The sequence below is a fragment of the Penicillium riverlandense genome (genome assembly GCF_028828495.1).
Source record: "Penicillium riverlandense strain IBT 135883 chromosome Unknown utg000007l_segment0_segment0, whole genome shotgun sequence".
Classification (NCBI taxonomy): Eukaryota; Fungi; Ascomycota; class Eurotiomycetes; order Eurotiales; family Aspergillaceae; genus Penicillium; species Penicillium riverlandense.
The window spans coordinates 2,981,955-3,004,782 of NW_026643198.1; the positions used below are offsets into that span (position 1 = coordinate 2,981,955).

Here is a 22,828-nt window from a genome sequence, read left to right on the forward strand (position 1 = left end):
GAAAAAATCATGTTCCCTGTTCTATAGGCCCCCTCGGTCATGCTTAAGGTATGAACCCTAACCGTATAGTGACAAAAAGTGTTAACTATGTAGTTGTAGAGGTATGAAGGGGGTTCACGGCCTTTTCGTGGCTAGCAGAAGGTATGGACACACTAACCACTGTATGCGCAACCCCTTACAGCAAGGCCAATAAATTAGATCAGCCAACTCCGAAAACATAATAAGCCCCCGTTACCTCCTTTCAGTTTCGTAGGATAATCAGCTCTTTCGCTATATATTTTCCCTTGCACCTTGAATGTCCGTTTAAGGCATTTTGTTCCAGCACTCGATCCTATCCTCAAAACCAAGATGACGGCCCATTTGTTTTAGTTGATACTGAATGTTGGCATGTTTATTCTATACACAGAAGACTCTAAGCATGTTTGGGGTCAGGGTCATCTAAGGGCTGAATAGAATGATTACTCCATCTACAGTCATTCTCGAAATCGGCTTGACCAATACACTCCGTAATGTCCCTGCAAACCTGAGATGCAAAATACTTCTGGTGATAGGGGAAAGAGGAGAACAGCTCGTCGAGGCTGAGCGCCAATATCATCCTTGGAGGGTGACTAACAATGCTTAGCGGGTAACTAACAATAAAATAGTAGCGGCGGCTACGGCTCGCCCTTTCCTCTGTCTCGCCCAGACAACTTTATTAAGACTTCGGTCCCATGTCAATCTCAGCACCTGGCGATTGCACCCGCTAACCGTTGGTGGCGAGTCAGTTCGATTCTGGAGCTTAATCTTCATCAGCAAGAGTATCTCGATATCATTTCACTGTCAAGTCCCTCCTGAGGGGGAATGTTGTAATATGGGGCTTGTGCCGACCGGGAATAATTCGGCGACATCGGAAATAATTTGCGCACTCTCTATGCGAAGAACTAAGTTGATTTCCAATTAGCTTGGTCTTCATGATGTATATACAGCCTTGAACTACAACAAAAGCATCCAAGGTTAGTCGGCTCGGACGCCAAACCAGTGTCATGCACCGTTGTGCCCAGACCACACCAAAGCTACGATTCTGGGCAATGAGCACCTAATTTCGCTACCAGGTACCCAAGTCGGCAAGTTTCATCCATAGGCTAAGCTCACGCCGGGTCTGGGCGGTTCGATGAAATCTGACCAGTTAGAGAGACACGTGCGGTCCACGTGTTGCAATATAAGCGTCCTGCGCCCCACGTGGGGAACCAACCTAAGCTGTAATAGATATTAGGGTCCAGGAACCAAACCACCATTCGTTCCAACAGCGGCAAATTGCCATGAAAAGTGCATTATTGCCGAACGGGAGATGAATACGAGGATCAGACAGTAGGTACATAAGGACAAGGAACCTTCCAATTACTATTCAGTTTTCTTCCTCGCTTTTTTGTCGACTTTGAAGCGGTAGTTTGTGATTTATCACCACGATGGACCGCTTCGCAACCCTTGCGTCTGCTGCTTTGACAGCTTTCGCTCTTTTCTCCACGGCTGAGGCCGCCTGCTCTCCGAAGAAGAATGACACTTGCCCTATGCAGGTGCGTTCTGCCTATGCCGGACCTGAAGGCATGGTAGTCAGCTGGAACACTTACTCCCGGCTTTCCCATCCCGTCGTCCGATATGGCAAGAGCCCACATCACATGGACAAGGTGGCTGTCTCGGATGTCTCCGTCACCTATCCCACCTCGACTACGTACAACAACCATGTGTCCATCAAGGACCTTGAGCCTAACACCGTCTACTACTATGTGCCTGTGGACGGCAAAGAGCAAACTCCTTTTACATTCAAGACTAGCCGTTCGGCAGGTGACAAGTCGCCCTACTCCATTGCGGTCGTTGTCGATCTGGGTTTAATTGGGCCGGATGGCCTGACGACTCATGTCGGCACCGGTGCTGCTAACCCCCTCAAGCCGGGTGACAAAAACACCATCCAGTCGTTAGAGGCTCAGGGTGCCGAGACTGAGTTTTTGTGGCATCGTACGTTTGTGTGATGACATTTCTGTGCTCAATTTCTGACGAATATTATTTTCTTTTAGCTGGTGACATTGCCTACGCCGACTACTGGTTGAAGGAAGAGATTCAGGGATTCCTCCCTAACACTACTATCGAGGGTGGGGCTAAGGTCTACGAGTCGATGTTGAACCAATTTTACGATGAGATGACGGCGGTTACCGGTGTCAAGCCGTATATGGTTGGTCCTGGAAACCACGAAGCGAACTGTACAAACCAACCCCCCCCCCCCCCCCCCCAACCCCGCCTTTTTTATCTTGAGAGGCTTCTTCCGCTACTGGAGTTGGTTCAATGATGTTGACTCCAATCTACGTGTAGGCGATAACGGCGGCACCACTGATCACGTCCACGGTATCACATACAACGTGTCGATTTGCCTGCCAGGACAAACTAATTTCACTGGTTTCATCAACCACTTCCGCATGCCAAGCGCCCAATCTGGTGGTCTTGGAAACTTCTGGTACTCTTTCGACTACGGAATGGTGCACTACGTCCAGCTGGACACCGAGACCGACCTCGGTCATGGCTTCATTGCCCCGGACGAGCCCAACGGTGTCGAAGCCGAAGATGCCGGGCCATTCAGCACTCTGAAAGATGCCCAGACAAAGTGGCTCGCTAAGGATCTGGCCTCTGTGGATCGCAGCAAGACTCCCTGGATCATCGTTGGTATGTCACCGTCACCCTTTTCCTTGTTCGAAGACACACTTTTCGGTGCCTAAAAGAAGAAGATAAATGGAAGCTGATAATATGTTCTAGCTGGCCACCGCCCCTGGTACGCATCCATTGGAACCGACCCCTCCGATGTTTGCTTCGACTGCAAGGACGTCTTCGAGCCTCTTTTCCTGGAGCACAATGTTGACCTGGTCCTGTCTGGTCACGTCCATGCCTACGAGCGTAACGCCCCTACTGCCAACTTCACTGCTGATCCGAAAGAGCTTGACAACCCTTCCTCCCCCTGGTATATTATGAATGGTGCTGCAGGCCATTACGATGGTCTTGATACTCTCATCGAGCCGCGAAACAGCTACTCCCGTTTCTCGCAAGACACAGCCTATGGGTGGAGCAGGCTGACCTTTCACAACTGCACCCACCTGACGCATGAATTTGTTGCCAGTGCAAACGGCATGGTGCTGGATACGGCTACGTTGTTCAAGGATCATGAATACTAGGGTCAGGTTACGAGCTGTGGCAGCGGACATTAAGAGGGTGATGGGTTTCTGCTTAATTTGCCTCGGAACGATCTGTGATGGGGTCGCCTTTACATTCTCTATTTTACTTCTCCTGTCGTATTTATACAAAAGATTTATTAGTGTTACTATGTCTAAAGATAATACGGGCTAGGTGGTATGCTGCAGCAGAGCTTTGTAGGGCATAAAGGATCACGGGATGTCTCAAATATCTGGGTAAAGCGATGGCTAACAAGATGTGGTCCTCAGTTGGCATGTCTCCGTGTGAAAGTCAGAGAGCATCTATCTGCACCGTGCAGATCCGCCGGTTTTATATTCTACCAATGGGATACGGCAAACCCCCAACCAAATCCCCTACCTCTCAACAGCGTCAGACTATGGTGAAAGAGAATTGCGCCCTAATTTTAAAAACAGCCAGCTCAATAAATGATCTGGGCTAACGCCTTGGCAGTGGGGCCAGGAAAGAGTTTCTAAGCGTATATTGGTCAAGGCGATTTCGAGAACGACTGTAGTCGCATGTAATCCCAGCAGTATAAATCTTGAAAGCCAATTGAGTACTTCCTCAGGACAGACTCTGACAGATTCTGGTCTCCGGTAGATATCCCAGCTCCGCCTAAGACGTCACGTAGAACGTGTTTAAGCTCCTAATTAAGCTATGGACTCAGTGTGAATCCTTGTTAACCGTTAGCATGCATCATTAAATGGTTACGATGTTTCTGGGCACTCCAGACACGTTATCTCGAGCAGGTAAAAGATGGAAAAAGCCAAGTAATTTTAACACAAAACTATCATTGCAGCTCATAGTTTTCACCATTTGATCTGATCTCCGAAAACTAGAACAATACCACCAACATCATTTAGAATGTCTTAGTAGGCATATTTGAACTGTCTTTGGGGTGATCGTCGATTTTTCAACCCGTAATATAGCCTCAAAAGAACACATACGACAGATACAAGCAGGAGGAGCGCTGCATTTGTCCAGTGCCCAGTCGGAAAGCCTCTCTCCGCTTCATCAGACTTGTAAATCCAAACACCCACTATTTGACCGGGTGCTCCGAAGGAGATGTTCAATGCAATGGCCAATCCAATTCCAGCAGTGGACTGGAGATTAGAAGATAGCCAGCCCAGGAGGGGAGGGATGCATGAGAATGCACCCGAGGTAGCGACAATCAGACATCCGTAGCGGTGCTAATGATATAATCATCAGCATTCGTTAGTCTTCTTTTATCAGGAAGTTCTTACCAAATAAGCGTCTGCAGGGAGAACAGCAGAGGCTAGGAAGCCCATGGCGCCAATGAATGAGAAAATAGCCGAGTGAATACCACGGCTATATTTAAGGTTAGGAACGCCGGTTTACCCCTGACATCGGGGAGAGGTGGAGGGAGCAACATACGCGTTAAAGTGGTCTGCAGACCAGGAGACCGCAAGAGTTATAACATATGCAACTGCATATGGTGGAACGGTCATCAACTGGGCCTGAAGGTTTTCGTAGCCCAGACCCGCAGTGATGGTCGGTGTGAAAAGCGACAGACTCGAAAATGGTGTGGAAATACCGAAGTATACCTAAGAATTCGGCTTAGTGCATAAGAACGTCACGGCTCTTTATCAAGCGATTTCGCATACCAGGTAGTGGGCATAAAGTCGCCACTCTGTCAATACCGCTTTGGCATCGCCCCAAGTCATTGCTTTAGCTGCACCCTGGCCGCCCTCCACAGAGAGTCGCTGTTTTGCCAGTGCCTTGTCTTCCGGAGTCAAAAAGCGACAGGTTTCCGGGTAGTCGGGAAGAATGAACCAAACAAGAGCTGCAGCTGCGCAAGAGGGAGCCCCCTCAATGATAAAGAGCCATCGCCAGGCGGAGAGCCCGTTTGCGCCATTCATGTGTCCTACGCCATACGCAATGGCTCCTCCGAAGGCACCAGCCAATGTGGCGGAGGCCAATATAATAGCTACCCTCAGTGATCGCTCCGACACTTTATACCAGAACGTGAGATAGAAGACCAGTCCAGGAAATAGTCCGGCTTCAACCATTCCCAAAAGGAAACGGACTCCCGCCACTTGTGCAAAGCTATGCGTACCCCCTAGGCCCATGGTGATTGCTCCCCAGGACAGCATGAGAAAAGCAATCCAGCGCTACCATTTCCAATCAGTTTTACTGCAGCTTGTGAATATTGATGGGATAATGACTCACACTTGGTCTCAGCCTCTTGAGGAGGTAGTTCGAGGGGACTTCAAATATGGCGTAGGCAATCAAGAAAACCATGAGGGCAATTCTATGTCTAGTCAGCAATTATCGCATGGGATAAGCATTATGCATGCGTGTACCTACATATACTGGTGGTCCGTCATGTGCGTTTCGTCAAGCAAATCGTTGCGGGTGTCTGAGTTAAGAGTCTTGGCATTTCCTGTGTTGATCGACACATCAGCGCAGCCACTGGCTGAGCGACAGATCAGGTTCGACCATACCAATGTTGGAGCGATCAAGGTAGCAGAGAAGATATATTCCAGCTGAAAGGGGCAGGATTCGGAGGTCTTGCTTGCGAATGAGGCGCCTTTCTTCTGCAGAGTTGACCTGGACCTCCCCTGGGGGACAAGTTTCTTTCTAGGCTCATAGTCAGTCATTGGACGCCAACAACGGGCAAAAGACGCGACGCATACGTTACTGCCAACCTCCACATCTTCTACCCTGTCTGGCTGACTCTTGTGATATTCGTCCTGCATGGCTGGAAGTATATGGGGAGAATACAGGGCTTGAAAATCTGAAAGGGGTGGTGGTCTGGGGTACAAAGATCCGGGGAAGGAATTTTCAAAGATATACTCATTTCCCGATTCCCCACCACAAGCCTTTTAGCTGGGCCCACCTGGTTCTGTTAGGGGTCGGAGGAGGAAGCCGACTCCGACGGCAGTGGGGGCCCAGTTGTGGTCGCTATCGGATGCCGTAGCCCGTCGGTCTTAACGTCCCGAGCGGCCGTCCTCCGCCGTCTTCCATGTCCACTTCTTGCCCTAACACCCCTTCCCCAGCCAAAAACAGTCCCACAGAATATGCAAGCTTGCGATCGGTGTCGAAGGCGGAAATCCAGATGTGACAAAGTGCAGCCATCTTGTGGGGTATGTGACAAAGCTGGCGTGGCCTGCGTGTATACAGACAGGACTAAGGAGCCCACTGTCCGAAGAGATGTCATCGAAAGGCTTGAGCGACGATTGCGTCAAACAGAAGCTACCAACCAGGCGCTGGTGGCGAGGTTGGCGGCTTTCAAATCGACCCCAAATTATGCCACTAGTTCCTCAACAACCATGAGCCCACACGCGAATGAGAGCCGAAACGAAGTCTCAGATGAGGTTTCGTTTCTATCCCTGAATGCAGGGGGTGAGCGGCAATTTCTCGGTTCCACGAGCGGGGTTCTTCTTGCAGATCTGATCAGATCTGCTGTTGAAGCTGATAGCTCCTCTCGTGGACATCTGCATGTTCAGGGATCGAGGTCTGCACCGGTGTCTGAGCTATCGGCCAAGACTGTACGGCCATTAGCCGCGAGCAATGAAGGACCGCCACCCCTTCAGGAGAGTGTGGCTCGCGATCTCCACGAGGCCTACTTTGAACATGATCACTTATGTTATCCGATTCTCTGCCAGCAATCAGCAATGGCCAACCTAAGCGAAATCTATGCGGAGCCCTCTACTTTGGAAAGAAAACCGTATGAGACATTTGTCTTCTATATGATCGTGGCCATTTCCACATCTAATGTTCAAAAGCTTCATTGGCAATCACTCCCTGAAGCTGAAATATACCAAGCACAAGCCATTTCAAGATTGAACGACATACTAGCTTTAGGGGGCCTGGAAGCGCTGCAGGCGATTCTACTCCTCTGTCAGTATCGGTTGACAAGCTCTACTCAGAGAACTTCCGCCAGTTTGTGGCACATGGTTGGGGTGGCGGCACGCATGTGTTTTGAGATGGGCCTCCATCGGGAGGAAGCTTACAAGTACCGAGAAAACCACAACACGCCACTAGGTACTACTCTCATGATCCATCGGCGGTGCTTCTGGTGTGTACTGGCAATGGATCGGTAAGTTAATCGCAGCGTATAAGGGAAGCAATGAGTCTAATGTTGTTCTTCACACTCAGTGTGGTCAGTATTACGCTAGGTCGACCCTTCGCAATCCATCTAGAAGATGTGGATCTCACGCTTCCCGATTGCAAAATAGCACAATCCACGAACCCCCCAGAAAGGGATGAAATAATACCGACTGAGGAGCAGCACCGGACAGCAGTGTTTGTCCATATAACTCGATACCGCATCCTTTGTGGTAAAATCATGGCATCCCTGCACCGAAGTCGCCACACTACGAATGAATCTTCTGCCTTGACTGTGCAGGCCGAGCTCGCCAATCATTTGGATGAATGGCGGTCCAAAACGTGCACACTTAACCTCAATAGTGGTGCATCACACGGGGCTCGGTCCTCCAGCTTTCTCACCCTCGAGTGGTATGAGATGATATATTACAATGCTCTGCTCATGTTATACCGGCCATCTCCAGCTCTCCCACTGAGCTCATCTAGAGCTACCGTGGTGGTGCCAATCATTTATGTTTCTGCGAAGCAGGCGATCAGTTTGTACGCACATCTTCATGAATTACAAAGGATCAACTATACTTGGGTTACCTTGCATAGCGTCTTTATGGCCGGTCTTTCTTTTGTCTATGCTGCTGGACAGCACTTTCGCTCAAAGAAGAACCAGCCCCAGGGCCAAAAATCACCAATGCTAGAATCCGACCCATCAATTCTGGAAATTGTCAACATTTCACGCTCATGCTCCAACGTCCTGGTTGCAGTTTCAGAACGTGGGAATATTCCCCGACACTGTCATCGCGTTTTTGATCGACTGAGTGACGCCGTGCTAAAGGATGCGGTTGACTACCACACTTCGCATGGGGCCGCCGCCAGTCCGCAGCCTGTTCGCCCTCCTCCGCCTCCTCCTCCTGCCCCCCTGTGCCACAGCCTGTCTTCAAATACCTCCACTTCGGAATATACAATGGACATGTTGACGTCCGGTGGATGGCCTTTCCACGATCCAGGCCAGTCCTCTCTACTTGCGGTCGATGATGCATTTCGAGATTGTTTTGATGATTTACAACATTTTCATGAGTCTGCCTTTGGTCAAGATCCCATCGGCCAACTCTCACAGGACTGGCTAGGACAGATTGGTGGCATGCAGCTCCTTGGAAACTAGACATGCGGCGAGCGATGACTGAATGAAACACACCATAATAGGGTTATCAGATTCCTTTTATTTGGATGCTAATTGTCACCATAAGTCGGGCAGCTTTCTATATTCCAACATGCTAAATAAAAGTGTTAAATACTTCCTCTATCCAAAAAGCGAACCGGAATAGGAACCATTCTACTTCTAAGGTACTCCCCAATGCCCTTGCCCAGACCGTCAATCCTGCTGGAACTCGCAATTCCTCCATCCAAGAAATCCAACACTCGGAAATGGACAGCCAGTATATTTGCAAACTCACATCTTTCCACCCTTCTTTCGACATGGTTTTCCCCTTTTATCCAGTCATCTCCGAACAGGCTCTTGATCTGGGGTATTGTCAAGAATGACTGAAGCCAGGGGTATTCGTCCTTATTTCGGACAAAAAAGCCAATATTTGAGTTGTCTGCCTTGTCGCCGGATCGGGCGTGTACGATACTGCCCAAAGGAGCCAGTTTTGTAGGTCCAAACTCGACCAGATCAACCGCATTTGCAGTCTCGTAGGAATGCCGGATTTTTGGGTACTCGGCCGTGACGACGGATGGGTCAATAACCTTGTTGGTGATGGTGGCTCCTAGAATTTGGATTTGCTGGTCCAGGGCCGCCATCGGGATGACGACAGGAAAGATCTCCATGAATGGCTTCGGGTCCATAGTTCGGAAATCCAGATTCATGTGATATCCCGGGTAACTCTGCATTCTCAAGGCGTAAATTGGGATCTTGAATTTCTCGGCAGAGATATCCTCCCTTTTTTTGGCCTGCGCAAAGACACGCAGGAAGACGGTGCCGGCCTGTTGGCTTGTTGGATCCGGTGCAGCGGACCCATACAACTCGATGGAGAACTTGCTGAAGTGGTTGTCTCGAAAGATATGCAGGAGTTGGTTGCGCATCATTTCTACCTTCTCCGCAACATCTAGTCCGTTAATGTAAAATGTAGCCTCCGCCTGATATCCCCCCTTGGCAGCAATTATCGCCTTAGTGGTTGGCGGTGGGGGTGATCCGGTGATTCCCTGAACCTGCACCCTATTCAGGGCGACCTGCTCAATGCTCACACCATGAATGTTGGCAACAACGTCCGGGTTCAGGTACTGTTCGCCCTGAAGCTCGTACAGGAATTGGGCGATGGTATTGTGTTTCGTCACGGCCCCCGGATGAGGCTCGGGCTTCGTGATTATACACTGTCCGTCTTCATTGATCTCTGCAATAGGAAATGCGAGGTCCACCAATTGAGGAAGTAAGGCTTTGAACCCGGAGAAGTTGGCCCCTGTCACATAGGGCCCGCACTCGATAAGATCTACACCCTTGTCAGCTATCTATCCCTCTATGCCCATCCTTTTTCATTTGATGATACTCACGGCCGGCAATTAATGCACCTGCAAGTCGGTCCCAATCATCCCTGGCCCAATTATACCACCATGCTGCAGCCCCAATGACTGGAGAGGCGTCTGTGACTCGTCCACAGAGAATAATATCCGCTCCAGTTTTGAGTCCTTCCACGATACCCCAACCTCCCATGTAAGCCACTCCACAATGCGGCTCAAGCTCCCAATCTCTGAGCGCCCACTCGGAATGATCGAGATGCAGGAGGTTCTCGCGCTTAGCGGGATCCGTCACCATCTGAGAAATATCATCGCCCAGAACCATAGCAATCACCACATCTTTGTGGCCCCCAGCATGGCATATCTCCAGTACCTTGGCAGCCAGAGCCTGTACATTCAGAGCTCCTGCATTGGTGATGACTTTGATTCCTTTCTCCACGATTATGTCGATCGACTCAGTCAGCTGCGTTAGGAAGCCCGGTTCGTAGCCCAGCGACGGATCTTGGTCTTTAGCAATGGCATTCCAGGCGACATTCATTTCCGAAAGCCAATCGCCAACAATCACATCGACGTTGCCATCTTGCGCCATCCGCCGCATAGCGTGCGGGTTGTCGCCCGTTGCGCCGGACACGTTTCCAATGCGAATGGCGCGTTTGGAGAGCATTTTACCCTCAAATATGTCAAAGACAACTAGGAACAGTTTTTCAAAGTCAGACGGGGACCTTAACAACGGGTTTCCTTTAAAGGTCGTTGACCCAGCTCGAGATTTAGTTATCGGCTCGAATTACCAGTCGGAGGGTCGTAGGCTCATCGTAGATGTGGAACCGACTACAGTACGTTTCGGGGGCCCACTCCGATGGCCTATGCGGAATTTCGCCCGAGAAATGAAGCTCCGTAGCGCAATGCTGAGCTCGCGCGGATTTACTCATAAAAAAGAGAGAAGGGAACCTTAGCTGGCCGGTGAACATCTGCGTTTATTCTAGGTCAAATTTGGAAGAGACTAGTGTCTGTACAGATGCTCTCTAGGCACAAATGTAGGAAGTCCAGTCGTCGATATCCCCCTGCACATATCTTGCATTTTCCGGCCATGGGCAAAGTTTACGCGTGGTGTTGGTTCCATCCAGAGGAGTTGTGCTCAGCATCTGGGTCGGACGGATCCCTTGCTCAACCCACGGAATCAGCACGTCCAGAATCTTGTACGTCCCTGGGACATGCGGATATTCAGGATTTGCGCCGCAATGACCGGCCCCGGGAACCATGAACACCTCTATGAAATCGGCGACATTTACTTTCCCCATCGTTGCCTGAATCTGTTTAAGGTGTTGGATGGGCCAAAGGGCCGCGTTGAACTGATCTGCCCAGCCTTGGGTGGTGATCAACTTTCCACCATGATTGCGGAACTTGGAGAGGTCCGAGGATATCTCATCAATTAAAGGCGACGCGATCTTGTCGACCTCGAAGACGTCCGTACCCCAGTTGAAGTTGGAGACATTGTAGCTCAGGTTGTCGAAGACGAGCTCCTTCAGTATGAGTGCGGAATAGGTCTCATACAGAGTTGTTTCTTGATAAAGCCAACCATTTTCTGAGCCCATGCTCATCCCTGGATAGACCTCATCGCCAGTGACCACGTTTTTAGGGCCGGCATATATGGCCAGAGCGGCTTGGACTTGGTCAGAAGTGAGACATACCACGGTCCCGTTAGCACTAGCAGGACTCTGGCCGGATGTGCACTTCAGTTGAGTGACGTTGTAATCGCAGCGCAGGGGATTCTCAATTAGCCCGTCGACAACCCCGTCGAGGGAATCACAGGCGGACAATACACTTTTGGTAATGAAATTCAAGACATCCTGGCTCATGTATCCACTCCCCTGCGTGTGCAGCCCGTTCCAAAGGAAACTGAGGATCAAGTGGCTATACCAGTTCCCAGGGCTTCCAGCATAGATCCCATCGAACAATTCCGGATGGTACTGGGCCAAGGCGTACCCCTGGCCGCCACCAGTAGAGCAACCGTAGTAGTAGCTGAATTTCGGGCTCTGGGCGTAGTATTTCGTGGTCAAGTACCGAGTGATCTCTGTGATCATGGCAATGGAGTTGTGGATCCAGGCTTTCACTTCTGCCTTGTCAGCAAGGAACGGAGCATATGTGGTGTTCCCACTAGCAGCGAGCGAATGGCCACTGTCACACCCAGCAACTGCATATCCCAGGTTGAGTTGGGTCATCATCGTCGCCTCGTCGATCTCACCGGCGTATCCACCGTCTCCTATCATTCAAATGGGGTTAGCCAAACCGTTTGTTTTTCTGCTATAGGCGAGAAGGGGTTAACAGGCGCATCCTTACCCACTGTCATGAATCTACCATTATACTCGGAGCTTATTGGCAAATACAGTTCCCAGGTGAGAGTATTGGGGCCATTGGGGTCAGGCGCAGCATCCGATCCATAGCTGACTGTTCCTTGGACTCGGCAGAGGCTCAATTCGTTGATGATACCCGAGCAGTTCAGACTGCCGGGTGGGAACGCCACTCCTTCTGAGACGTTGTATCCCGGACTTAGATCTGTGCTGACCAAACTGCCGCAGACAGATGAGTGCTGCGAAACAGATTTCGCATGAACAGCGGCCAATATCGTGGGAGCGATGACGCAAATGTGAGCAAAACCCATGATTCAAAAAGGTGCAAGAATATCACTCAGCTCTCGGGAAAGGTTCCCTATTGCATCTATTCAAGATTAAGGATGTGAATATATATACACACTATCCTGATGGTAACTCCCGAGGTGAAGCTCTTTTTACCCCCCAAATTTAATTTCAGCGCATAGTCCTCGTCATCGGACACTCGGCACCGTGTCCGACGAGAAATGAAAACTACATAAAGCGGGGTATAAGGGTTCCGAGATAATCTAGGGAAATCCTGTCCGTGCTTTGCGGGGTCGTATACAAGAATACATAATATCGGACCGGGGGCATCGGCTCCGAAGCCGAATAAGAATCTGCTCAAGGACACAAGCGCTCTCTCAAACCGGATAAAGAGGATGAGGATATGCATATTCAAATACAAATGCTGCAAGCACATGAATTATTAAAATAGAAATAAACTTGAACTAAAACTATTCTAGTCAGGCTGCTCGGAGGCGTTTTCAATTGATGCCATGAGGTTGGCTCTATCGCTTCATCTACTATGTAGTGAGGCCTAGAATTTGACTTCGCAGCATAGTTCGCGATATTCAAGGTCCCTGGAAGCGACAGATTCCGCGTTTCGGAGGGGAAACATTGGGAGGGTGGGGGCATGCTACATGCTCAGGCTGAATAAGGGGTGAAACGAACAGCATTTCTTGAACAAAAATGATGCTTAGCGACCAGTCTACATAACAACACTTTCTTAATTCTTCTGCGAGCTTCCAGAATTCTGCTTCCTTGTACTTTCGGGGGCCCTGTGGCTTAAACAACCTTCATATATGACTTCTCCTACGGCTATTACATTTTTTGAGCAGGAGAAACATGCTGGAGGTCTATAAAAAAAATTAGGCCATGTACAATAGATACTATGTGGCTCAAATATATCCCTGAGATGTTTCCATAAAAGGTAAACGATTGAGTCAGAGCGCTGAGATTCCTAAACCTTTGTGGTTCTCAGAGAGCCTGAAGAATGTAAGAACGGGCTTCCATTCAATTTAATTTCTACATTATACTATGTTGTCCAGAAAGGGTTTATGGTCGCCTAGGTACATGCCACCCCTTTGGCACATGGAAATTCTCACGATTTTCGGGTTATTATACACTATATACGAAGTATGTTAGAATAATACTGATTAGGAAAGAAGTTATTATGACATCTAGGGATGGCATGTACATAAGTGATATTAAGACCTTTCTGGACAAGGTAGTACCCCATTTTTATATACAATTCCCCGGTGAAATCCTCCTGCCAATCGTGTCATTAGATATACGCCTCCATCATGATCTGTGCTGTTCGCTATGGTGGGGCTTGGAATTTAGTAAAAAATGGTGGCTACGTTGAGGCAATGAAAAATGTCGAGATGCTATAGTCTTGTATAGCGATAATATGTGGACATCATAAGAAAGCAAGGCATATGAATTGTACAGGCGCTCAATATAAAGGCTTGTCAACGACGCACACACGTCAAGGAGCTAAATTGTCACCAATTCTACTACACACAAAGTCTAATACATTGTTGGTTTAGAGCCATCTCTCTTGTGAACATGTACTACCAAGATGTACTTCACTCTGTCCTGCTACTTAGTGCAGCCTTTACGACCGCTCAAGCATGGCAGCAGACCGATGATGGCGACGTCAAGGTAAGTTACATATATAATTAGGATACAATCTATTGTGGGAGGCGCAAGCGATCTAATCGGGTTTAGGAACCCCCATATCCTCTGCGATGCCAACCAGACCCCTGCGCCAACATCACTTTCTCCAACGCATCATATGTCTGCGGTGATTTCCGCCTAGGTCCGGTCAAACTTCCTAGGTATTTTCCCCTTTCGACAGAGTTGGCGACGTATGCCCGATTTGGCGATCTTTGCCCGTACGAATTCCTTGCGAAGTGGACATGGGACAACGGGTCGTATCACTATCCTGATGAACATGGATTCGTGTTGGACAATTCTGGAGCACCAATTTTGGGCAATACAACCCTTCCAGTTGGCCAAAAAGTCGACCGTTTTGGTGGTGAAACTGGCAACTATTTTAGCCCCTTGGGTGCGCCTTACATTGAAAGGGCGTTGCCCCCATACAACCTAGACAACAATGACGGCGATTACCCATACAACTATCATGTTTACGAGGTGATTCAGGAGCTCCCGGTCACTCTTGGGCCAGTTACGCCATGGTTTGAACAACCTGGGATGGGAACACAATTTACCAATCCCATGACTATGGCCGAGCTGGTAGACAAAAATTTCCTAAGGCGTCTTGCCAGGTCAGAGTATGACAACAAAGCAGACTTTGCGGACAATTACACGCCCGGGCCAAACAGCTGAACGAACGAAGGGTATTAGTTGTTATTGTCCAATGTGGTTGGTAGACGGTGACGCGATTGTGAAGAAATAGGGAAAGCTGGTGAAATCAACTGAACCTACAGAGAGACGGAGATGTCAAGGAGATAAACCCTGAAAGACATAAGAGGAACAGACCATTCTTATTTTCTTCACTAATTATCTAATATAAATCAATACTTTTCTGTGGGCAATAGACATGATCCTGGCAGTGGCCGTGCTGGCTGTGCGTGGCGGCGACGTGACTTTGAGCCTCCTGGCAGTCTTAGGTGAAGAGTACGCAGGGTGGTGAACTACCGCCTGAGGCGGCCATACCCGATCGAGCGACTCCCGACGATGACCACCTTACTTATGGCTGTCGCATGTATAGCTTTCTTTTTTGCATTACTTAGGAAGGGCAGGCTATGGAACCGCCGAGGCTTTAATATCCTATCTCCTCACTGCATTACTATTGAGTGGTGTAAAGGCAGCATGTGTATACTATAACCGTCATAAAACTGGGCCCATCACCCAAAAACTTACTACTGGAACTACAGCCTTCTTACTACTCCTAGAACTTTGTTCGTCTAGCCGTTTCTCCTGAAGGTGGGATTTCCCGTAACGAGCTCCGAGCAGGGTTAAGAGGAGAGGGCCCAGCAAAGGTTACCCCCATAATGATACCGTCATTACTAGGCCCAAGCTCTGCTTGATTGTTGACTATGCACAGTAATCCAAGGATGCGATAGCATCTCAGAGTTGTTGGCACGCAAACTGCGACCTCTCTCAATGTCCTCATAGTAGCCCTGCAAGGTTCGATGAGAAAAGGTCACTTACAGCTTCGTTTCCCGATCCTTTGAGAATCGATACACCACGTCCGCAAAAGAACTGGTAGGGAAAACATAAAGCCATCGCAAATCCCCTGAGTCCATGGGGTTGAAAATTTCATGCTCCGCGTTCGAAGGAATGTACACCGTGCTTCCTTTGGAAACCCTGTGTGCTGTTCCATCAATAGTCATCTCTCCTTCCCCTTCCAAAATATAGTATATTTCCGCCTGTTGGTGACGATGGGGACAGAGATGGCCCGTTTGAGGTGGACAGACAGCTATTCCCGAGGTGATGTCTGATGTTGGAGTAGTTGGGTGCGAGATTAATGTGTGCCATGTTAAGATGCCGTAGGAGCGGTCGGAGAAAGATTCGGGAGGGTTTGTGGATGTGTAGGTGGGGGGGTAGAATCACTGGATTTGTTGGACAAATTTGTTTAGGGTTTTTCATTTTGGGTGTCTTGCTGAATTTTCTCTAGTGACCGATTTTTTTCGTGTGAAAGCTGTTGCGAATGTACGGATACCGAAACGATAATCTTGGTGTTTTATATACTTTGAGGAGTTGATCCACATGCCAGCTTGTCTGGGGAAATATTTTCTGAAAACGGAAGTCAATTCTCAATGCATTTCAAGGCTAGACCAGGATAAGCTGAAAAGAATCACCGCTTGAAACTCTCGCAGCAAACCATGTGGGGATTCCGACATGTTCTAGCTTTTCGATGATGATTGCGTCAAGGACGCGGAGAAATTCAATTGTCGCGGACAACTGTAATGGCCCACAATATCAAAGCTCTTAGCCTTCTATTTTCAGTCCATGGATGTATTTTGCCCATTCCTTTGCGCACCTTCTACAAATACATCATAACCGCATAACAGAGTTGCGTACTCCGTGCCGCTGTGAATAGTGCTCCTTTGGTGATCGAGCAGATGTTTTCAGATGCGGCCAACAGCTGATCTGTGATAGTAATCATCCACTGAATAAATTCAATGATGTAGATGAGAAACCGAAGCTAAACATTGTGGACCTGTATGGCCACTGCAAAGGGTCTGGAGGAGTCCAGCATCGTGAAACCAACTGATATACCCCCTCTTATCAGAATATTTTAGATCGGTCCTTGATCAACAGTACTCAAGTGACTTGCGCTGAGTGGTCATCATGGTATGAAGATAAGGCGCCTTTCCACTCTCCCATGTCGGAGAAGCTGCCGTGGATGAGCCTATCTCCACCAATTACACATCCATTCGGATCAGTGCTCATCCAATCTCCCTATTTGGGGTAGACTGTTGCTCACCTAGGAAAATTCTGGGATAAAAAGCGCCACGGTCTTTCATACGCGGCAAGCCCGCACAATCTTATACCAGGTACTCTTTCAACGTACCTATTCGGGAGATATTCCATTTCAGGAACGTTGGGTGGAGACTGGGCACCCCCTGGTGGCAGGTATTTAATAGTACAGTAGGGAGCGTTTCGGCAGCCAAGGCGACCGCGTTGATTGGCCAAGTCAGACTTTCTCGGCCGTCATACCTGGTACTACTAGTCGACCTCAGAATGCGGGGTGGGAATAAAAATCTCCTTTTCAGGAAAATAACTAAATTTGTATTATGCTACTATCTCCTGGCAAGGGGAAGATATAAAAACCTGTCAATATTGCCACACAATGCAAGTTAGTCTTCTCTGATTAACGCTTTACTCTGCAGAAATTTTCATAATTCAATGGAAGCCACGTTGTGCTGCCTAAATCCACCAATGAGATAAAGAGCACGGAAGTTCCAGCAATATGTCAGGTTTCTTGAATTCCAAGAACTGCGAGGATGATCGAAAAGGTGCATCCGTACTTCCAGAACAACATGCAGAGACATGCTGACGAATGCCCATATGTTCTAACAGGAGGAAACCTCCTATCAGATGGCGCACCAGAGAAAGGCACTGTGGGGTCTGCAGACTTGGAGCTTTTGGGTCTCACCCAGCTGACTGAAAGATCGCTGAGCACATTTCAGATTATTTGTGGCGGATGGAACATATGTAACAGCTGGGCAGCTATTGTTGGCACTCTGTCTATCGGCATAGTAGAGGGTGGCACTGTCCTTCTCCTCTACGGCATTGTTATCATGATGGTATTCGGGGGTTGTTTTGCCTCAACCTTAGCAGAGCTTGCAAGCGTCTACCCAACTGCCGGAGGGCAGTATCATTGGACTTCTATATTGAGTCCTAAGAGATATAGCCGCGTTCTGGTGAGATATGTCCGCATTGCTAAGCGCCACGCGACTGACAATAAAATCAGAGTTATTGCTGTGGCACGATCAATATTTTTAGCTGGATATCAACAAGCGCGGGTGTCACAATCCTACCGGCGCAGTTCATTGTTTCGATGGCGATCTACAATTACCCAGGCTACGAGCCAAGAACATGGCATTACTTCCTTATCTATCAGGCCACAAACATCATAGTTCTGCTTTATAACGTTTTTGCAATTCGAAGAACATCATGGCTGCATGACATTTGTTGTAAGTCTTCGCGTGATTATTGAAGTGATACAGTACCAATTGATGTCTGCTGTCAGTCTTCGTATCTATATCATCATTCTTCAGTATTCTGGTGACAACCCTTGTTCGCACTCCCCAGATGCAATCAGCACAGTTTGTATGGACTACTTTCATCAACGAATCTGGCTGGAAGTCAAATGGTATTGCGTTTCTGACGGGCATGATAAACCCAAATTACATCTATTGCGGGATTGACGGCGCCATCCACTTGGCAGAAGAGTGCAGTAATGCTAACACGGCAGTGCCTTTTGCCCTAATGAGCACACTGGCCATCGGATTTATCACTTCATTTGCCTTTGTTATTGCAATGCTCTACAGTCTGACCGACTTGAATGCTGTCATCAACACAGTAACCGGGTGGGCCTTCTCCAAGATAAGGCCAAAATCAGCAAACGACTAACAATTCGGGCACAGTGTTCCTATTTACGAGATATGGTTACAGGCGACGCAATCCGGCGCTGCAGCAACATTATTCGTTACACTGCTGGCAGTCATTGCTTTTATTTCCCTTAATGGATGCCAACAGACCTCTTCACGCCTAACTTGGGCATTTGCTCGAGATGACGCCTTGATCCTCTCCAGATATATCGGTCGGATTCATCCAGAGCTACAAGTTCCAGTGTACGCGCTGTTAGCCAATTCGGCCATCATTTTTATTATTGGCTGCATTTATCTGGCATCATCCACTGCATTTAATGCTTTGATTGGAACCGGTATAGTGTTGCAACAGGTCTCGTTCTCATTTCCCGCTGCACTGCTTCTCTATCGTCGCCGAGCCTCAACCTACTTGCCACCCCACAGACCCTTTAATCTAGGTCTATTTGGCTGGGTTTCAAATGCTATGACGGTGGCTTTTGGAGTAATCACTTTGGTTTTCTACAATTTTCCGGCTGAAATGCCCGTTGATGGTGGCAACATGAGTATATATTCCCCAACTCCGAGAATCGCCTAGTGCTAACAAAATCCACAGACTACACTTCTGTGGTCATCGGAGTCATGGCAATTTCCTCTCTGTTGAATTGGTTTGTGCATGCCCACATGAAATACCAGGGCCCGAGGCTTCCTGCAGATCTCACGTAACTCGGAAGCTCAACTATTTGTTCAAATACCGGTAACATTCAATTCTGTTGCGATACAGGCAAAGAGGGAATGTGAGAACGCAATGTAAGTCATGATTTACAGCATCTGTAAGAAGTGTATGCACATCTTGGCTTTCTATTTACGCACATAAACTCTTTTTAAACACACCTGATTTCATAACGTATTTATTAAGACCATGATCGAGCCTGTGTCAATCGATATAAATTACAACCTATTCGCTTAGAGAAGAATATTATCTCAAGTTAACATCCACGATGAACCACACAAAGGAAGAACACAAAAATGCGCCCCTGCACCTTATTCTCTCCTCAAAGATGACAGAGACAAAGTGTTTTAGATGGTCAGAGACAAACGGCTGACCATTTAAGCAAGCAAGTCCCCATCAACGGAGATATCCGGACGTAGGCGCTTTTGCTAACCTTACTTTGGCTAGCAAGGCGAGTAGGGGGTGGGGAGACCAGGTTCGAAACCGAGAGAGGGAATTGCTTACCCTCTATCTGTCTGATTGGCCTAAGAAATTCAAACTATCGGGATAAAACTATATTTATCCAATAAGCTCCCCACCCTATGGATGGCGGGGTTTGCCTATCCGGGTACTTGCCTATCCGGGTAAATACTAAAATAGGTAGGGACATTTGACGAGTTACGGCTTAAGTCGAGATATATGACTTGCGTACTCGAATTTAAGTTTAATTACTCCATTTATTGCCATTCATAGAACAAGATCCAATGCTCCGGTTTCTCCAATTTAGGCAAACTTCACTGCTTCCCTGGACAGTTTGTTTGGTTGATGTCCGCATTTCTCCATTTCCCCAACTCCGACTTCCACTCGGCTTTTAAAACACCTCCCTCCTTCAACCAGTCCTCCAGTCATACAGATCAAAGAATCACAAAATGGCTGCCCCAGCAATTAGGGTGGCTCCCTCAGCTGCCAATCGCGCCCTGAATCTCCTACGCACCGTGCAATTCACACACCCACCAAACTGTCCCTGCCATCGCAACCCGAACTTCCACCACCAGCAGACACCCTCGCTCATGACCCATGTCAAGCGCCACCTGGCAACCCCGGTGGATCCGGCCCGTGAGAAGGAATATGCCTTCGAGATGGCTGCGTCGAGTATCCGATTCGGACCTGGCTCGACCAAAGAGGTGGGAATGGACTTTGCGAATATGGGTGCGAAGCGGGTCTGCGTCGTGACCGACTCCAATGTCACCAAGCTTGATGCTATGAAGCAGGCCATTGAGGGTCTAACTAGAAATGGCATTGAGTTTACGATCTTCGACAAGGTTCGCACTGAGCCGAAGGACAGCTCGTAGGTGTTAGCAAGCTATATGGAGGCGCACATTACTGACATGGATTTAAAGGATCAAGGAAGCCATTGCGTTCGCCAAACCCTACAACCCTGATGCCTTCCTTGCTATTGGTGTGTACAACAATCTCCCAACAACGTTATACAACCAACCTAACCAATCCTAGGCGGTGGCTCTGTCATCGATACAGCAAAGCTAATGAACCTATACAATGCCTACCCCGACGCCGACTTCCTAGACTTCGTTAATGCGCCACTGGGCAAGGGCCGCCCTGTCGATAGAAAACTACTCCCCCTAGTTGCAGTCCCGACTACAGCAGGAACGGGCTCCGAAACAACCGGCACAGCGATCTTCGACCTAGTCTCCAAGAAAGCCAAAACCGGCATCGCACACCGCAACCTTAAGCCCACACTCGGAATCTGCGACCCCCTTAACACCCGCACTATGCCCTCAGCCGTGCATGCTGCCTCGGGCTTAGACGTACTTTGCCACTCGCTCGAATCCTGGACTGCAATCCCATACAACGAACGCACTCCCCGCCCCACAAACCCAATCAATCGCCCAGCATACCAAGGCGCAAACCCTATCTCAGATATCTTCTCCCTGGAAGCCCTCCGCAGCACAGTCAAGTACCTGCCTCGCGCAGTTAAAGACCCCGAAGATAGCGAAGCGCAATCTAATATGCTCCTCGCCGCTACACTGGCTGGCGTCGGCTTCGGTAATGCAGGCGTACACCTATGCCACGGCATGAGCTACCCTATCTCCAGCCAGAATCCGGGCTACCAGCATAAGGGTTACCAGGTTGACCACCCCATCATTCCGCACGGTGTTTCCGTTGCCGTTACCGCGCCAGCCGTCTTCCGCTTCACGGCGGCGTCGAACCCTGATCGTCATTTGGCTGCTGCTGAGGCCTTTGGGGTAGATATTTCGACTGTCAAGCGTGAGAGTGCAGGTGAGGTTCTTGGTAATGCTATCGCGGAGTTTTTAGTTAAGTTGGGTGACCAGCCGCGTGGGTTGAAGGATTTGGGCTTTAAGGGTTCGGATTTGGAGGGTCTCGTTGAGGGGACTATTCCCCAGCAACGCGTGCTGATGCTGGCGCCGAATCTGAGTGAGGACATTGAGGCTGAGAGGGGAGAGTTGAGGAAGCTTTTGGAGGAGTCTTTAGACTATTGAAGTGCTTAGGGGTTTTGGAGGTTGGACTTGATGAAGTGACTTGGTGGCACGTTGTGTATATATTCAAAGACATTTGCCCTCCAGAAATTGGATATCTGAATTGCAAATATGATAAGGTCTAGTATTTCTGTGTTCGTTGCCAAAGGGAAGGGAATACCCGACCATGCAGTAGAAAAGGAATGTATTGTTGGAGATAGGGGATGAAATAACCCCTGAATGGAAGAGTACTTTACCCTCCACAATTACGACTAGCTAATTGTCATACAAAAACAGTATAGAATAGTCCTGCCAGGCACAACTTAGGTATGGCGGTGTTTACATGTCATCAGCGCTAACCAAGGCTGATTCCTCAACAAGGATCACTGGCTACATACGTTGCCCAGGGTTTGTACCCCGGTAAAGAAGCAAACTAACCGCATATGCAGGAACAAAAATATGGCCGTTCTAAATATGCTGAAGCGAGGGAATTGATTATTGATTCCATGGGACAGGATATTGGTTGTCTAGTATTCATATAGCGACGCTGGGAACTGTAGATCGTGTATGAAATACCCTGTCAAAATACGAAAATCTCCTGGGCACTAATTTATTAATAATGTCAACGCAGTGCCAGGAGCCGCCGACCTCCGGGGTATAGGTAGCTGCCCGTGAGGTAGAGCGCGTCACTCAGACATTCAGCACTGTCACCTTCCCGATTATCCCATACTTCGGTAATATCAAATTGATTTAGTTCACTTGTATATTTCACGGCTATTTCTGAGGCCTCAGTGATTATGCCCCACCTGCTATTGTATTACGTAATAAACTTTGAAAGTACCCTCACTGGTATTACCCCGCATTAAAACGACCAGGTAAATGGCGTCCGCCAGCAGATCCCAAGATCCCATCGCCGCGGCTTAGACCTACCTTCGGCTGCCACCGCCTTTCTTTTCTAACTTCGTTCCTTCTCATTTTCTTAGAAACCTGCGCTTTATCTTCTTCCGAGACTTCCGATAAATTTTACTACAAGTGCAATTTTCCATTTGGCGGGCAGGCCACTCCCCTTCAGCTCATTAGCAATTCCGACGAGCTTCCATGCCTGGTGCGCCATCGAACAAG

The 22,828-nt window shown here is 48.6% G+C and overlaps 8 protein-coding genes across 8 annotated transcripts; 5 read left to right on the forward strand and 3 right to left on the reverse strand.

The window, feature by feature from the left end:
• Nucleotides 1-1,445: 1,445 nt before the first annotated feature.
• Nucleotides 1,446-3,194, forward strand: N7474_008788 (purple acid phosphatase family protein; the record flags this gene model as incomplete). Its single annotated transcript, XM_057200198.1, has 4 exons — nucleotides 1,446-1,992; nucleotides 2,052-2,234; nucleotides 2,344-2,691; nucleotides 2,782-3,194. The coding sequence occupies 4 exons, from the start codon at nucleotides 1,446-1,448 to the stop codon at nucleotides 3,192-3,194; spliced, it is 1,491 nt and encodes a 496-aa protein (XP_057050899.1).
• Nucleotides 3,195-4,079: 885 nt separating this feature from the next.
• Nucleotides 4,080-5,930, reverse strand: N7474_008789 (uncharacterized protein; the record flags this gene model as incomplete). Its single annotated transcript, XM_057200199.1, has 9 exons — nucleotides 4,080-4,097; nucleotides 4,158-4,400; nucleotides 4,455-4,539; nucleotides 4,606-4,775; nucleotides 4,836-5,342; nucleotides 5,401-5,482; nucleotides 5,539-5,614; nucleotides 5,676-5,811; nucleotides 5,868-5,930. The coding sequence occupies 9 exons, from the start codon at nucleotides 5,928-5,930 to the stop codon at nucleotides 4,080-4,082; spliced, it is 1,380 nt and encodes a 459-aa protein (XP_057050900.1).
• Nucleotides 5,931-6,503: 573 nt separating this feature from the next.
• Nucleotides 6,504-8,437, forward strand: N7474_008790 (fungal specific transcription factor domain-containing protein; the record flags this gene model as incomplete). Its single annotated transcript, XM_057200200.1, has 2 exons — nucleotides 6,504-7,273; nucleotides 7,333-8,437. 2 exons carry the CDS (start codon nucleotides 6,504-6,506, stop codon nucleotides 8,435-8,437), a joined length of 1,875 nt encoding a protein of 624 aa, XP_057050901.1.
• A 125-nt stretch (nucleotides 8,438-8,562) lies between these two features.
• On the reverse strand, nucleotides 8,563-10,450 carry N7474_008791 (acyclic terpene utilization AtuA family protein; the record flags this gene model as incomplete). The annotated part of the gene is made up of 2 exons (XM_057200201.1): nucleotides 8,563-9,761; nucleotides 9,823-10,450. 2 exons carry the CDS (start codon nucleotides 10,448-10,450, stop codon nucleotides 8,563-8,565), a joined length of 1,827 nt encoding a protein of 608 aa, XP_057050902.1.
• A 358-nt stretch (nucleotides 10,451-10,808) lies between these two features.
• On the reverse strand, nucleotides 10,809-12,445 carry N7474_008792 (uncharacterized protein; the record flags this gene model as incomplete). The annotated part of the gene is made up of 2 exons (XM_057200202.1): nucleotides 10,809-12,046; nucleotides 12,124-12,445. The coding sequence occupies 2 exons, from the start codon at nucleotides 12,443-12,445 to the stop codon at nucleotides 10,809-10,811; spliced, it is 1,560 nt and encodes a 519-aa protein (XP_057050903.1).
• A 1,558-nt stretch (nucleotides 12,446-14,003) lies between these two features.
• N7474_008793 (TNT domain-containing protein) lies at nucleotides 14,004-14,786 on the forward strand (the record flags this gene model as incomplete). The annotated part of the gene is made up of 2 exons (XM_057200203.1): nucleotides 14,004-14,099; nucleotides 14,166-14,786. The coding sequence occupies 2 exons, from the start codon at nucleotides 14,004-14,006 to the stop codon at nucleotides 14,784-14,786; spliced, it is 717 nt and encodes a 238-aa protein (XP_057050904.1).
• Nucleotides 14,787-17,413: 2,627 nt separating this feature from the next.
• On the forward strand, nucleotides 17,414-19,225 carry N7474_008794 (uncharacterized protein; the record flags this gene model as incomplete). Its single annotated transcript, XM_057200204.1, has 5 exons — nucleotides 17,414-17,833; nucleotides 17,884-18,106; nucleotides 18,163-18,502; nucleotides 18,560-19,065; nucleotides 19,116-19,225. The coding sequence occupies 5 exons, from the start codon at nucleotides 17,414-17,416 to the stop codon at nucleotides 19,223-19,225; spliced, it is 1,599 nt and encodes a 532-aa protein (XP_057050905.1).
• A 915-nt stretch (nucleotides 19,226-20,140) lies between these two features.
• N7474_008795 (hydroxyacid-oxoacid transhydrogenase) lies at nucleotides 20,141-21,730 on the forward strand (the record flags this gene model as incomplete). The annotated part of the gene is made up of 3 exons (XM_057200205.1): nucleotides 20,141-20,559; nucleotides 20,612-20,670; nucleotides 20,724-21,730. The coding sequence occupies 3 exons, from the start codon at nucleotides 20,141-20,143 to the stop codon at nucleotides 21,728-21,730; spliced, it is 1,485 nt and encodes a 494-aa protein (XP_057050906.1).
• Nucleotides 21,731-22,828: the final 1,098 nt, after the last annotated feature.